Source organism: Macrotis lagotis, chromosome 1 (genome assembly GCF_037893015.1).
Source record: "Macrotis lagotis isolate mMagLag1 chromosome 1, bilby.v1.9.chrom.fasta, whole genome shotgun sequence".
Classification (NCBI taxonomy): domain Eukaryota; kingdom Metazoa; phylum Chordata; class Mammalia; order Peramelemorphia; family Peramelidae; genus Macrotis; species Macrotis lagotis.
In genome coordinates, this window is record NC_133658.1 from 904,728,487 (window position 1) to 904,741,522 (window position 13,036).

Sequence of the window (13,036 nt, forward strand, 5' to 3'; positions counted from 1 at the left end):
CTGGGGGGCTCCTGTGTCCCCCGCGGCCCGGGGAGGGGGCTGGGGCACCGGCACGGGCCCGCCCCCCACGTGGCGGGGGTTCGGCCCGGCCCGGGGGGTGAGGTGGGGGACCCCCACGTCGGGAAGGTCTGGGTCAGACCGGCCAGTCCGGGGAGGAGGGGGGCCGGGGGTCTCGGGGGTGGCCAGGGGCGGGACGGACGGGCCCCGGGTGTGTGGGGGCGCCTCCCGGGGCGGGGGCCACGCCCACGCGTGGGGCTCCGCGCGCCGGGGAGGGGGGCTTCCGGGCCCCGGGAGGGGCCGCTCTGGGGGCCCCGGGCCCCTCCGGGCCCCCCCCCCCGCGCCAGCCGCGCCGCCGGGCCCGCCCCTCCCGGCCGTGACGTCACCGCGGGCCGCGCCGATTGGCCGGCCGCGCCGTCGCTCGGGACACTTCCTCCTGGGCCGCCGCCGCCGAGTTCCAAAGTTCCGAGCGCGGGGGGCGGGGGCGGGAGAGCGGCCCCGAGACCCCCCGGGAGCCCCCCGCGCCCCCGCGCCCTCGAGGGGCGTCCGCCCCCCCCCGCCCCGCGGCCGGATGCGGGCGTGAGGCGCGCCGCCCCCATGGCCGCCCCCGCGGCTCCCGCCGGGCTCCCGCCGCCCCCCGGGCCGGGGTCCCCGCCCCCCGCGCCCCCGGGGCCCGACCCGCCGCAGCCCCCCCCCGCCGCCGGGCCCCGCGGGGGTCTCCTTCCACATCCAGATCGGGCTGACCCGCGAGTTCGTGCTGCTGCCCCCCGCCTCCGAGCTGGCCCACGTGAAGCAGCTGGCGTGCTCCATCGTGGACCAGAAGGTGGGCCGGGGCCGGGGCCGGGGCCGGGGCCGGGGGGCCGGGGGGACCGGGGGCGGGGGCCGGGGCCGTGGGGGCCGGGGGCCGGGGGGCCGGGGGGCCGCGGGCCGGGGGGCCGGGGGGCCGGGGGGGCCGGGGCCGGGGGCCGGGGGCCGGGGGCGCCGGGGCCGGGGACCGGGGGGGCCGCGGGCCGGGGGGCCTGGGGGCCGGGGGGGGCGGGGGGGCCGGGGGGGGCCGGGGGGGCCGGGGACCGGGGGCCGCGGGCCGGGGGGCCGGGGGGCCGGGGCCGGGGGGGCCTGGGGGCCGGGGGCCGGGGGGGGCCGGGGCCGGGGGCCGGGGGCCGCGGGCCGGGGGGCCGGGTGCGGGGGCCGGGGTCCGGGGGGTCGGGGGGCCGGGGGCCGGGGGGCCGGGTGCGGGGGCCGGGGCCGGGGGGCCGGGGGGCCGGGGTCCGGGGGGTCGGGGCCCGGGGGGCCGGGGCCGGGGGTCCTGCACAAGCCCCCACACCCCGTGGGTCTGTCTGTGTCTCCGCTGCCTGGGGAGGGGTCTCCCAGGAGGCGGCGAGCACGGGGAGGGGGTGGGAGCCGGAGAAGGCAGAAAGAGGCGGGGAAGTTGGGGGCAGAGCTGGGAGCCCCGGGAGGGCCGGGGGCGCCGGGGCGGGGGCCCGCGCGCCCCCAGTGGGGCCGGGCCCAGCCCCGGGGCGTGTTTGCGCCTCCTCCGCCTCCATCCTCTACCTGCCTTGGTTTCATTTTCTGTTTCCAGCCCGGTTTCACTTCCTGACCCCCCCAGAGAGCTGTGCCGTGGGGGGAGGTCGCTCGGGGCGGCCCTGCGTGCCCGAGGCCTCGGGGCCCCGGGGAGGCCGGGGCGCCCCTCCCATGCACTCTTCACCCAGGGCCCAGAGCCCCTGCCCCCCGCCTCGAGCCCGGGCTCCGGCCGCCTCCTCGCCCTAACTTCTCCCGGGCCGGGCTTCAGGCCAGGTGTTAGGAGAACAATAGGCTCCGGAAGGAAGCTGGGGTGGGGGTGGGGACGGGGGTCTGGGGCCGGGATCCCCACCCTTTCCTGTAGAGGTCAGAATCTAGAGCAGACCCCAGGTGTCCCAGCCCCCCTCCCCCCTGTGCTCTGCAGCGACCCCACCCATGCCAGGTTCTCCTTGGGAACACCTGGGCCTGTGTCTGTGTCTGTGTCTGTGTCTGTGTCTGTGTCTGTGTCTGTGTCTGTGCCTCTGACTGTATGTCTGTCTCTGTGTCGGTGTTGGCGTCTGTGTCTCTGACTCTGGGGGGGTGAGGTGGAGAAGGAAGGGCAGGGCAGGGGCTTGGGGGTCTTTGTATTTCTAGGGGCCTGGGGCCCGTCAGGAGCCTCCCACTCGGAGATTCACCAAGCCCTTGCCTCCTCTCTCCCGCCCAGTTCCCCGAGTGTGGTTTCTATGGCCTCTATGACAAGATCTTACTCTTCAAGCATGACCCCAGCTCTGCCAACCTCCTGCAGCTGGTCCGGTCTGCTGGAGATATCCAGGAGGGAGACCTGGTGGAGGTGGTGCTGTCCGGTAAGGAGGCTGGGGGCGAGCCTCCGCCAGGGAGCCCCGGGGAAGCAGACAAGGGTTAGAGGATCCTTTGACTTTGAGAATGATCATCCTAGAATCTTCAAAGGGCAGATCTGGAAAGGACCCTTTGGGTGTCTGCCGTGTTTGACAAAGGGGGAAACTCACTTGCCCATGGTCATACGGTGAATTGATGGTGGAGAAGAAGGGTTGGGGGTTGCTTCCTGCTCCTGGGATCTCCCTGGGACTCCCTTCCCCTGCACTATCGCCTCCTCCCCAGCCCTGACCATGAATCTCCCACCCTCCCTCAGCTTCTGCCACCTTTGAGGACTTCCAGATTCGTCCGCACGCGCTCACGGTGCACTCCTACCGAGCACCAGCCTTCTGCGACCACTGTGGGGAGATGTTGTTCGGCCTGGTGCGCCAGGGCCTCAAGTGTGATGGTGAGCCGGTGTTGGCTTTAGCGGGAAGGAATGAATGGTGGCCACCTGGGGCATCAGGCCAGGTTTGGTGGGCAGAGGTATACCTAGGGCAGGGTAAACTGGCCTTCATGCTGAGGTGCTGAAATTTTGGAGCTGCTTTTCAGAAGGAAACAACTGAGCTTATACCTCATTAGCTAGATGTTTTTTTTTTACCAGACGTGATTTCTTTGGTGTAGGTAGCTCCTGGTCAGCAAGTGCCCCTACCAGGACAGACCAGTATCTGCTCTTCAGCTTGTGGCCTTAGAAAGTTGTCTTAGGGCACTGAGAGGTTAGTGACGTCTCCAGGGTCACACAGGTAATAGGTAGAGAGGAGATGCAAACCCAAGTGTCCCTCCCTTGGAGGTCCACTCTGGAAAAATAGCTCATTAGAAGAGCAAAATACCTGTGAGCAAAGCCACCCGGTCACACTCATTCCTTTTAGACAAGCGCAGGAAGAAGGAAGCTAGAGCAACATGCTGAAGGGCATACAGCTAGTATCTTACATCGTGACAGGATTGGAATCCAGGTCCTAGGACTCAAGTAGGGTCCCTTCCCCTCTACCATTTACTGCCTCTTGAAAAGGTTAAACTGAAGGTCTTTTGCCCTGCCTGTGCTAGTCACCAAAATTGTTGGGTACAGTTTTTCTTAGAAGAGAGAATGCTAGGGGTGGCTAGGTGGCACAAGGGGCAGCTAGGTGGCTCAGTGGATAAAGCACCAGCCCTGGAGTCAGGAGTACCTGGGTTCAAATCGGGTCTCAGACACTTAATAATTACCTAGCTGTGTGGCCTCGGGCAAGCCATTTAACCCTATTGCCTTGCAAAAACCTAAAAAAACAGAGAGAGAGAGAATGCAAGAGGTGAGACTGCATTAAGGGAGAAGGCTGAATGGGGAGCCCCTCGGAGGTGGAACATTTTCTGGGTTCTGTGACAAGGAGAGGTAGGGACTGCTAACTGAAGAGATGGGAAGCACCCTGGGGGGACCTAGAAAGAAGAGGAAATTTGGGAGTGTTTCTGGCTTTGAAGCTGACAGGAATTATCATGACATGGGGGAATCTTGGGTGTTCTAGGAAGGAATCTAGGAAAGATGCTAGGCTGACCTCAGATCCAGGGGAATAGCTGAATGAAATCTGGTAATTTGGCAAGAGGGCTGAGGATGCTGTCCAGAAGGGGTGCTGAGCATCCGTGAGAGGGAGGGGGGGGGTCTGGGGTGCCCAAGTCCTTAGTCAGGATCTGGGCACGGCCACTGATCCTGTTCCTCCCGCCTCCACTCCCCCTCCTTCCAGGCTGTGGGCTGAATTACCACAAACGCTGCGCCTTCAGCATCCCCAACAATTGTAGTGGGGCCCGGAAGCGCCGCCTCTCCTCCACCTCGTTGGCCAGCGGTCATTCCCTTTGGCTGGGCACGTCCGAGTCTCTGCCTTGCACTCCTGATGAGCTGGTGAGGACTGGGTGCAGGTGGTGATGGGGTACTGGATTCTTCCTTCCTTCCTTCCTTCCTTCCTTCCTTCCTTCCTTCCTTCCTTCCTTCCTTCCTTCCTTCCTTCCTCCCTTTTTTTTCTTTTTTTGTTTTTGCAAGGCAATGGAGTTAAGTGGCTTGGCCAAGGCCACACAGGTGATTATTAAGTGTCTGAGGTCAGTTTTGAACTCAGGTCCTCCTGACTCTAGGGTCCGTGCTCTATCCACTGCGCCACTTAGCTGCCCCTGGATTCTTTCTTCTACCAATATTCATCCCCTTTCCCAAATAATTGAATTTCAGGTCAGGGGATCACAGGAGCGGGGAGAGGGGACTGTAACTTCCTTTCTTTCTGAATAGAGCCGAAGCTCAAATGACACATTCTCCCGCCGCCTGCCCTCCTCTTCCTCTTCCTCCTCCTCCGCGTCCTACATGGGCCGCCCCATTGAGCTGGACAAACTGCTGCTCTCCAAGGTCAAGGTCCCGCACACCTTCCTCATCCACAGTTATACGCGTCCTACTGTCTGCCAGGCCTGCAAGAAGCTCTTAAAGGGCCTCTTTCGACAGGGCCTCCAATGTAAAGGTCAGTAGGTAGAGGCTGGAGGGAATCCCCAGGAGAGCAGGGAAGCTCAGAATCTTAGGAAGAGGTACCTAGAATGCATAAATACATGTCCCGGGAAACTGGCATCTAGATTCTAGAACGTCAGACCTAATACACCTTAGAACATTAGAGAATCTCAGGAACATACCTAGAACTTCAGTTTATAGCAGAGAACCCTGGAGGCAGACACAGCATAGAGAACTGTAGAAACAGACTCCTCAAACGTTAGGCTTAGAACAGAGGGTGGCAGAAAGTGATGTCTAGAACCTCAGACGTGGGATAAAGAACCCTGGAATCTGACCCTCAAACATTAGGCTTAGAACAGAGGATGGCAGAAGCAGATATCTAGAATGAAGAGAACTTTAGAAATACACATGCCTAGAACTTTAGGCCCCAGTCCTGGGGAAGGGAAGTTGATGAAGTGGATGTTTGCTTCATCCTCGGCCCCCCACAGATGTGGGGCTGGCCCTGGGAGGTGGAGAGGAAAACACCGAAGCTGATGAGGCTTTCCATCCTCTCCACCTGCAGATTGCAAATTTAACTGTCACAAGCGCTGTGCCACCCGGGTCCCCAATGACTGCTTAGGAGAGGCGCTCAATGGCGGTGAGATGGGCCAGCCGAGGCGGGGGGGAGGGCCGGGCCCAGGGGAAGGCGAGGTCTCCAGGGATCCCTGAGCTGTGGGGTCCCTTTGGTCTCTCCAACAGATGTGTCCATGGATGAGGTGAGTGACTTTGGGGACTCTGACAAAAGTTCTATGATGGATGAGTCCGATGACTCTGGGGTCATCCCTGGCTCCCACGCCGAAAATGCTCTGAGGGCCGGAGAGGAGGAGGAAGGTGAAGCCGGCAAAGCCCAGAGGTATTGACCCTAATGTCCAACCAAGTCCTTCCCTCCCTGCTGTCTAGCCCAGGACTTTGAGCTGCTGTCGGGCCTCCAATGATTCTCCTTCTGTTCTGGGCCTCAGTTTATCTGGGTTGAACCAGATGGAGTCCTCTAGAGTCGAGTCCTCTAGTCTTGTCCAGTCCTGACATCCTCTGTTCCTCTTGTTATGTTTTATCTTTTTTTTAAAATCTTAAATTAACTTGTTTGTTTTTTCTTTCCCCATCCCACTCCCCATCATGCCCCGCCATATAATAGTTCATTCAAACTAACCAACAATTCACCATCTTTGACAGTGTATGTAGTACTCTGCCCCTGCGGCCCCTCACTCCAGTGTCTGTAAAGAGGGAGGCAGGTCCATCTTCTCAACTCTTCAGAGCCAACCTTGGTCACTATAATTTTTTCGCTGTACATTCATTTTTAGTCTGACATTTTGTGACACCATTTGGGGTTTTCTTGACAAAGATACTGGTCTGGTTTGCCATTTCCTTTCCCAGCTCATTTTACAGATGAGGAAACTGAGGCAGACAGGGTGGAGTGACTTGCCCAGGGTCACACAGCTAGCAAGTGTCTGAGGCCAGATTAGAACTGGGGAGATCGAGTCTTCCCTTTTCGTCGTAGTTACATGCCGTTACGTTTTCTTTTGCCTTGTCTGAGCCTTTCTGTCTGTCATGTTCTTTCCTCTACTGTTCTTCGCTGCATGTATCTTCCCATATTTACCTAATTTCTCTGCATTTTCTTACGGGGCAGAAATGGTTCTTTATAGACACCGTGTGGCCATTCCCCAGCTGATGGGCATCTATCTGCATTGCTTGCTGTTTTTTTGCTGCAGTGAGCACCTGGGTATGCTGGGGGCCTCCCCTGGGTATCTGTCTAGCAGTACGAATTCTGGGTGATGGCTTTTAGACCTTTCTGTCTCTCCTCCCTTTTTAAGCACCATTACTTTGCGTAATGCCTGGACCACCCCGCAGCTCCACCAACAATGCACCAGTGTGCCCATCTTTCCCCAGCCTCTCGGGCATCGATTCTTCCCTTCCTTTCTGTCTCTGACATGTCTGTAATTGATTTTAACTATCCCATTTGACTCTGCCACACTCCAGTTCCCTTGGGTATATCCCTCTGATGCGAGTCGTCCAGTCGGTCAGACACACAACTCGAAAGTCCAGTACGACCCTCCGAGAGGGCTGGGTGGTTCACTACAGCAACAAAGATACGCTGGTGAGTGGACCTCCCCTCAGCTCTGCCACTGCCTTTTCCTGATGTTGCTCCATCTAGAAGTGGGCTATGGGCCCCAAGGGAGAGGTGGGCTGCCCGGGGCTGACCACTTGTCCCTCCTTACAGAGGAAGCGTCACTACTGGCGGCTTGACTGCAAGTGCCTTACCCTTTTCCAGAATGACACAACCAACCGATACTACAAGGTACATCCTGGGCCCTTGCCCCTCCCCAAGCTGTACTTTACCCCAACTTGCCTCTTCAGGAGGGGAGACTGGAATCTGGGACTGGCCCTGGGCTCCCTGGAGAGGCCACCTAGGGGTTGGTGATGGCAATGGCTGGTAGCATGATGGGGAGCCAAAACTGTGTACTGGTTGGCCCTAGAAGCAAAATCCAATTTCTCCTTGGCTGCAGAATCCCAGTCTTTGTACTTTGTCCCTTGAGGCATCTTGACCTGTGGCCTCCTGTGTTCCACCAGGAGATCCCCCTGTCTGAGATCTTGGCAGTGGAGCCGGCCCAGAACTTCTCCCTGGTGCCCTCGGGCACCAACCCTCACTGCTTTGAGATTGTCACCGCCAACACCACCTACTTTGTGGGCGAGACTCCCATCCTGGCCCCTGGGGGCCCAGGTGGTGGGCAGGGGGCCGAGACCGCTAGGGGCTGGGAAACAGCCATCCGCCAGGCCCTGATGCCAGTCATCCTGCAGGATGCTCCCAGCACTCCTGGCCACGCACCCCACAGTGAGTCTCGGGTTCCCCAAAGTGCAGGGAGTTTGGGTGGGTGAGGGGCACCCTTCTAAGGGCTGGTGACTGGGCCAGGGGGTGATACGGACTTCCTTATTTCTCCTTCACTTTTTTCAGGGCAGGCCTCTCTAAGCATCTCTGTGTCGAACAGCCAGATTCAGGAGAATGTGGTGAGACTCTGCCCCTGCTCCCTCCCAGTGCTTCTCCCTTTAACCCCATCTTTGCCTTCATTCTCCTTGTCCCTCCCCAAGCCCTGCCTCCCTGCTTCATCAGCCCCCCTTTTCCCATTCTTCATCCTTATCTTTAATCTTCTCTCTCAAACCCCATATCCTGTCTCTCCTCCCTTTCTTCTCTTCCTTCCCTCCTGTCTTATTTCTCTCCTCCCTTTCTTTCCCTCCTTTCTTGTTTCTCTCCTCCCTTTCCTTCCCTCCCATCTTCTCTCCTTCTCCCTTTCCTTCCCTCCCCTCTTGTTTCTCTCCATCTCCCTTTCCTTCTCTCCTGTCTTGTTTCTCTCCATCTCCCTTTCTTTCCCTCCCACCTTATTTCTCTCCTTCTCCCTCTTTCCCTCCCACCTTCTCTCCTTCTCCCTTTCTTTCCCTCCCACCTTATTTCTCTCCTTCTCCCTTTCTTTCCCTCCCGTCTTATTTCTCTCCACCTCCCTTTCTTTTTCTCCCACCTTCTCTCCATCTCTATCCCTCCATCCCCTCCTCCATCCTGTCTTTCCTGCTCTGCTGTTCCCCCAAAGCCCTTCCTACCTCCCTGGACACTCTGCCTCCCACCAGGACATTGCCACAGTTTACCAGATCTTCCCTGACGAGGTGCTCGGCTCTGGACAGTTTGGAGTTGTCTATGGAGGTAAAGTCACAAAGAGCCTTTGGGCCATTGGGATGGAGATGCCATGTTCTGAACACTCACTTGCCATAGGCTAAAGGCCCCTTTGGTAGAACTTCCCTCAGAGCTGGGTCTTTCTTTTTGCTCACCTTTCAAGACCCCCTCAGTCCCCTCCCCTAGAGACTCTTGTCCCATTTCCTCAGTGATTCCACTAGGTGGCGCTGCGGTAGAGGGCTGAACTTAGAGTCAGGAAGATCCGAGTTTGAATCCTGTGTGAGTGGGAGCATTTATTCACTATGTGAAGTGGGGCAAGTCCTCACATTCTTCTATAAAATGGGGATAATAACAAATAATTCACATTTCAGAGGGATCAAATACATTAACATATCAAATGAGTTAATTTGCAAGCCTGTTTCAAATGTTTATTATCGGTGTCTTCCTACGTTAATAATATTAGCTCATATATAGGGTGTCCCAAAAGTCTTAGTGCATTGTAATGAGGGGTTTCCTCTCATCTTGGCCTCAGATGATGGAGGATCTGGGTCCAAGTCTTTCTGATTTATTACTCTTTGTAATTACTCTTGTAATCTCTCAGTGTTCCCAGGCAGGTCTGTGAGGTCATAAGGTTCAAGGGAGTTGATAGGGCAGCTATAGGTGCTTACAAGGGTTAGACTTCTGGGCTTGGAGTTAGGAAGAGCTAAGTTCAAATCTCAAAACTGGACTAGCTGTGTGACCTTGGGCTCAGAGAGGACACAGCTAGTTCACGGCAGACCCATGCCTGGCTCCCTTGGAAGCCTCACAGGTCAACCTGGTGGCCCGCTAGGGCTGGGGGGATGATGGCAAATGGTTGTTATCTGAGAAGATTCTGACCTCACACCCACCATCTGCAGGGAAGCACAGGAAGACAGGCAGGGATGTGGCTGTGAAGGTGATCGACAAGCTCCGCTTCCCCACCAAGCAGGAGAGCCAGCTCCGGAACGAGGTGGCCATCCTGCAGGTGAGGACCCCGGCCTGCCCCACCCTGGCCCCTGCCTGGCTGCTGCCATCTGGAGGGAGTGGGGGGCAGAGGGCGAGTCTGTAGGAAGGGATCAGGACGGAAGGACTTGAACCTTCCCCCTGACCCTCTGTGACTTTGGCAGAGTCTGCGGCACCCAGGGATCGTCAACCTGGAGTGTATGTTTGAGACCCCTGAGAAGGTGTTTGTGGTGATGGAGAAGCTTCATGGGGACATGCTGGAGATGATTCTGTCCAGTGAGAAGGGACGGCTGCCAGAGAGGCTCACCAAGTTCCTCATCACTCAGGTGACGCCTCTGTGCTTCCCCAGCCCAATGGATCCTCTCCCCCAACCTCATGGCCCCGCTTCAGCTCCCATTTTCCTACCTCTGTCCCCACTTTCCCCTTTAGGCCATCCCTCCTTCCCTTTGCATATCCTCCTCCCCACTCCATTCCATCTCTCTCCATTCTATCCCCTCCCCTCTGCATTCTACCCCTCCCCCTTCCATTTCATCTATTCCCCCCCCCCCATCCTGTCCCTCTTCTCTTCCCAATCCAAAGTGATGAGAATGAGGAAGAAGCCAGGGAATTAGAGGAATTGGTTGGCAGGGCCTCTTCACTGAGCCCCCTGTTTGGTTTCTCTCCCCCCCCAGATCCTGGTGGCCCTGAGACATCTGCACTTCAAGAACATTGTTCACTGTGACCTGAAGCCAGAGAATGTGCTTTTGGCCTCAGCGGACCCCTTCCCCCAGGTCAGCTCTTGGGGATCCCCTCTCCAGCCTTGCCTGCCTGAGTATGAGTGAATGAAATTAAGTGCCTACTATGTAGCAAGCATTGTCCTGGGTCCTGGGTCCATACAAGAGGGGGACAAGCCCTGCCCCCAGGAAGCTTATAGTCTGACACATATTGGGGGAGTGATGGCCAGGAGTGGGCAGTGAAGGAGGAGGAATTGATTGGGTTCCTGATCCTCAAGTCAGCTGGGGGCCCCAGCCTGGAATGGGTGCCCCAGAGAGGCTGGCCTGGATCCCTTGAGGATTTAAAGGTGCCTTCCCCATGGCCCCGCTGAAGGTTGGGGAGGCAGGACAGGTTGATAAAAGGGGATGAAGCAAGCCATGGTTGGGGGGAGTGGGACCCCAGGAAGCTACCACCCAGCTAATTCCTTTGAGCCAGAAGGAAAATGGGGGAGCCTGGCTCAGGGGATTTTTAAGTCCCCCCCCCGCCCACAGGTGAAGCTGTGTGACTTTGGATTTGCCCGTATTATTGGAGAGAAGTCTTTCCGCCGTTCAGTGGTGGGGACCCCGGCCTATTTGGCCCCTGAAGTGTTGCTGAACCAGGGCTACAACCGCTCCCTGGACATGTGGTCTGTGGGTGTGATCATGTACGTCAGCCTCAGCGGCACCTTCCCCTTTAATGAGGATGAGGACATAAATGACCAGATCCAGAACGCGGCCTTCATGTACCCTGCCAGCCCCTGGAGCCACATCTCTGCTGGAGGTACCCCCTGGGACCAGCCCCTGGGGCCAAAGGCTCAGTCCGGTCTGTCCTGAGCCTCCCACACTGGAGGCTGGTCAGCCCTGCCTTCTTTATGGGATGCAGTCTAAGAGGAATGGGCCTGGGAAGCTGCCCAACCTGCCTCTGCTGGGTACTCCCAGTGTGGGCCTCCCCATGCCCTCAGAGACCCTCAAAGCCTTGAAGGTGCAGATGGGGGGGGGCTTACTCCAGATGGACCCAGGTCCAGACCAGAAATGACAGAGCACTGGCCTCTTGGAGTCATCCAAGTATAGAGGCAAATCACACAGAAAGAGGCGATCCGTACCCATTGTTTCATGGAAGGTGCGTCTTAGGTGCCAGCTAGGCCCCGATGGGAGGCCAGAGGAAAGGGAGTGAATGTATTTATGAATAAATGAATGAGGGAGGAAGTGAGTGGCCAGATTTCTGGCTGGTCTAGGGAGGGAGGCATCTGCTTTGGGGCTCTCCTAGAGCCGCTGGACAGTCCCCCCCACATCCTTCCCTTTGCAGCCATCGACCTGATTAACAACCTGCTCCAGGTGAAGATGCGAAAGCGCTACAGTGTAGACAAGTCGCTCAGCCACCCCTGGCTCCAGGTGAGTGCGGGGACGGGCCCCTTGGCCACGGTGGACTCCTCCCCCACTGATCCCTGGTCAAGGGGGTGGGATTTCCAGATCCTATTGGTGAGGGGCCTAATGGTTGATCCCCTTCCTGGCTAACTCTTCTTCTCCCAGGACTACCAGACTTGGCTGGATCTGCGGGAGCTCGAGGGCAAGATGGGGGAGCGCCACATCACCCACGAGAGTGACGATACCCGCTGGGAGCAGTTCGCCACGGAGAACATGTTGCCTTACCCGGCCCACCTGCGCGGGACAGGAGAGGGCGGGGAGCCCGGAGATGGGCCCCTGGGCCTGGGGAGGGTCGCGGAGCCCTTCCCATCTCAGGACCATGAGATGCAGGGCCTGGCGGAGCGGGTCAGTGTCCTCTGAGGCCGCTCGGGTACCAGCATCTCCAAGCACCTCAGGTGGAGGGAGGGCCACCTTTTTTCTTTATGGACCTGACTGGCCTGTCCCAGCCTCTGCCCCTACCCCAGGCCCCCTCCTCATCCCTCCGGGGGAATGAGGAAGGCCCAGGCAGCGGTTATGAGGAAGGGTGCAGCATAGTGCCTTTCTGCCCCTCCCCCCAGCACCTTCCCCGAAACAGTAAAGGGACCTTGTCTTTGAGCCTGCCCTGTGTCCATTGGTCTGATGCTGGGTCCTTCTCTGGGGGGGGGCTTTCCGAGGGTCCTCTTGAAACTCCTTGTGGGGTGCCTTCTCTTTTCTCTGGGGTTCCCTGGCTTTGCTACTGCAGGAGACGATGGGGGCAGGACCTTGGGGGTAGGGGTGGAGAACTGGACTACCAAGGTCGAAGTCCTAGGGAGAGGGCAAGAGTGTGGTGCAGCCATGAAGATGGCCCAGCAGAGCCTGGTGAGGTGGAAGGAGACCCTGGAGGGGGCCCACCCTGAGCCTCCCAGGATCACTGAAGAAAGATCCTTAGAACTGGGGTTGTCAGCTGGGGGGGCTTAGACTGGGGGCATCAGAGCTGGGGGGTGTCAGAGCTGGGGGCTTAGGATGGGGTGTCAGAGCTGGGGGCTTAGACTGGGGGTGTCAGCTGGGGGGTGTCAGAGCTGGGGGCTTAGGATGGGGTGTCAGAGCTGGGGGGCTTAGGACGGGGTGTCAGAGCTGGGGGCTTAGGATAGGGTGTCAGAGCTGGGGGGGTGTCAGAGCTGGGGGCTTAGGACGGGTTGTCAGAGCTGGGGGCTTAGGACGGGGTGTCAGAGCTGGGGGCTTAGGACGGGGTGTCAGAGCTGGGGGCTTAGGATGGGGTGTCAGAGCTGGGGGGGGTGTCAGAGCTGGGGGCTTAGGACGGGGTGTCAGAGCTGGGGGCTTAGACTGGGGGCATCAGAGCTGGGGGGTGTCAGAGCTGGGGGCTTAGGATGGGGTGTCAGAGCTGGGGAGCTTAGG

General features: G+C 58.9%; 1 protein-coding gene across 1 annotated transcript; it reads left to right on the plus strand.

Moving 5' to 3' along the window:
- The first annotated feature begins 594 nt into the window (after nt 1-594).
- On the plus strand, nt 595-12,256 carry PRKD2 (protein kinase D2). Its single transcript, XM_074219189.1, is given in 19 exon segments — nt 595-689; nt 691-820; nt 2,219-2,357; nt 2,663-2,794; nt 4,095-4,249; nt 4,625-4,847; nt 5,394-5,468; nt 5,570-5,723; nt 6,845-6,962; nt 7,086-7,163; nt 7,436-7,697; nt 7,818-7,870; nt 8,483-8,555; nt 9,422-9,528; nt 9,671-9,832; nt 10,178-10,276; nt 10,751-11,018; nt 11,544-11,629; nt 11,768-12,256. Coding segments are annotated over 19 exon segments (2,664 nt in total). The 3' UTR covers nt 12,023-12,256.
- Nucleotides 12,257-13,036: the final 780 nt, after the last annotated feature.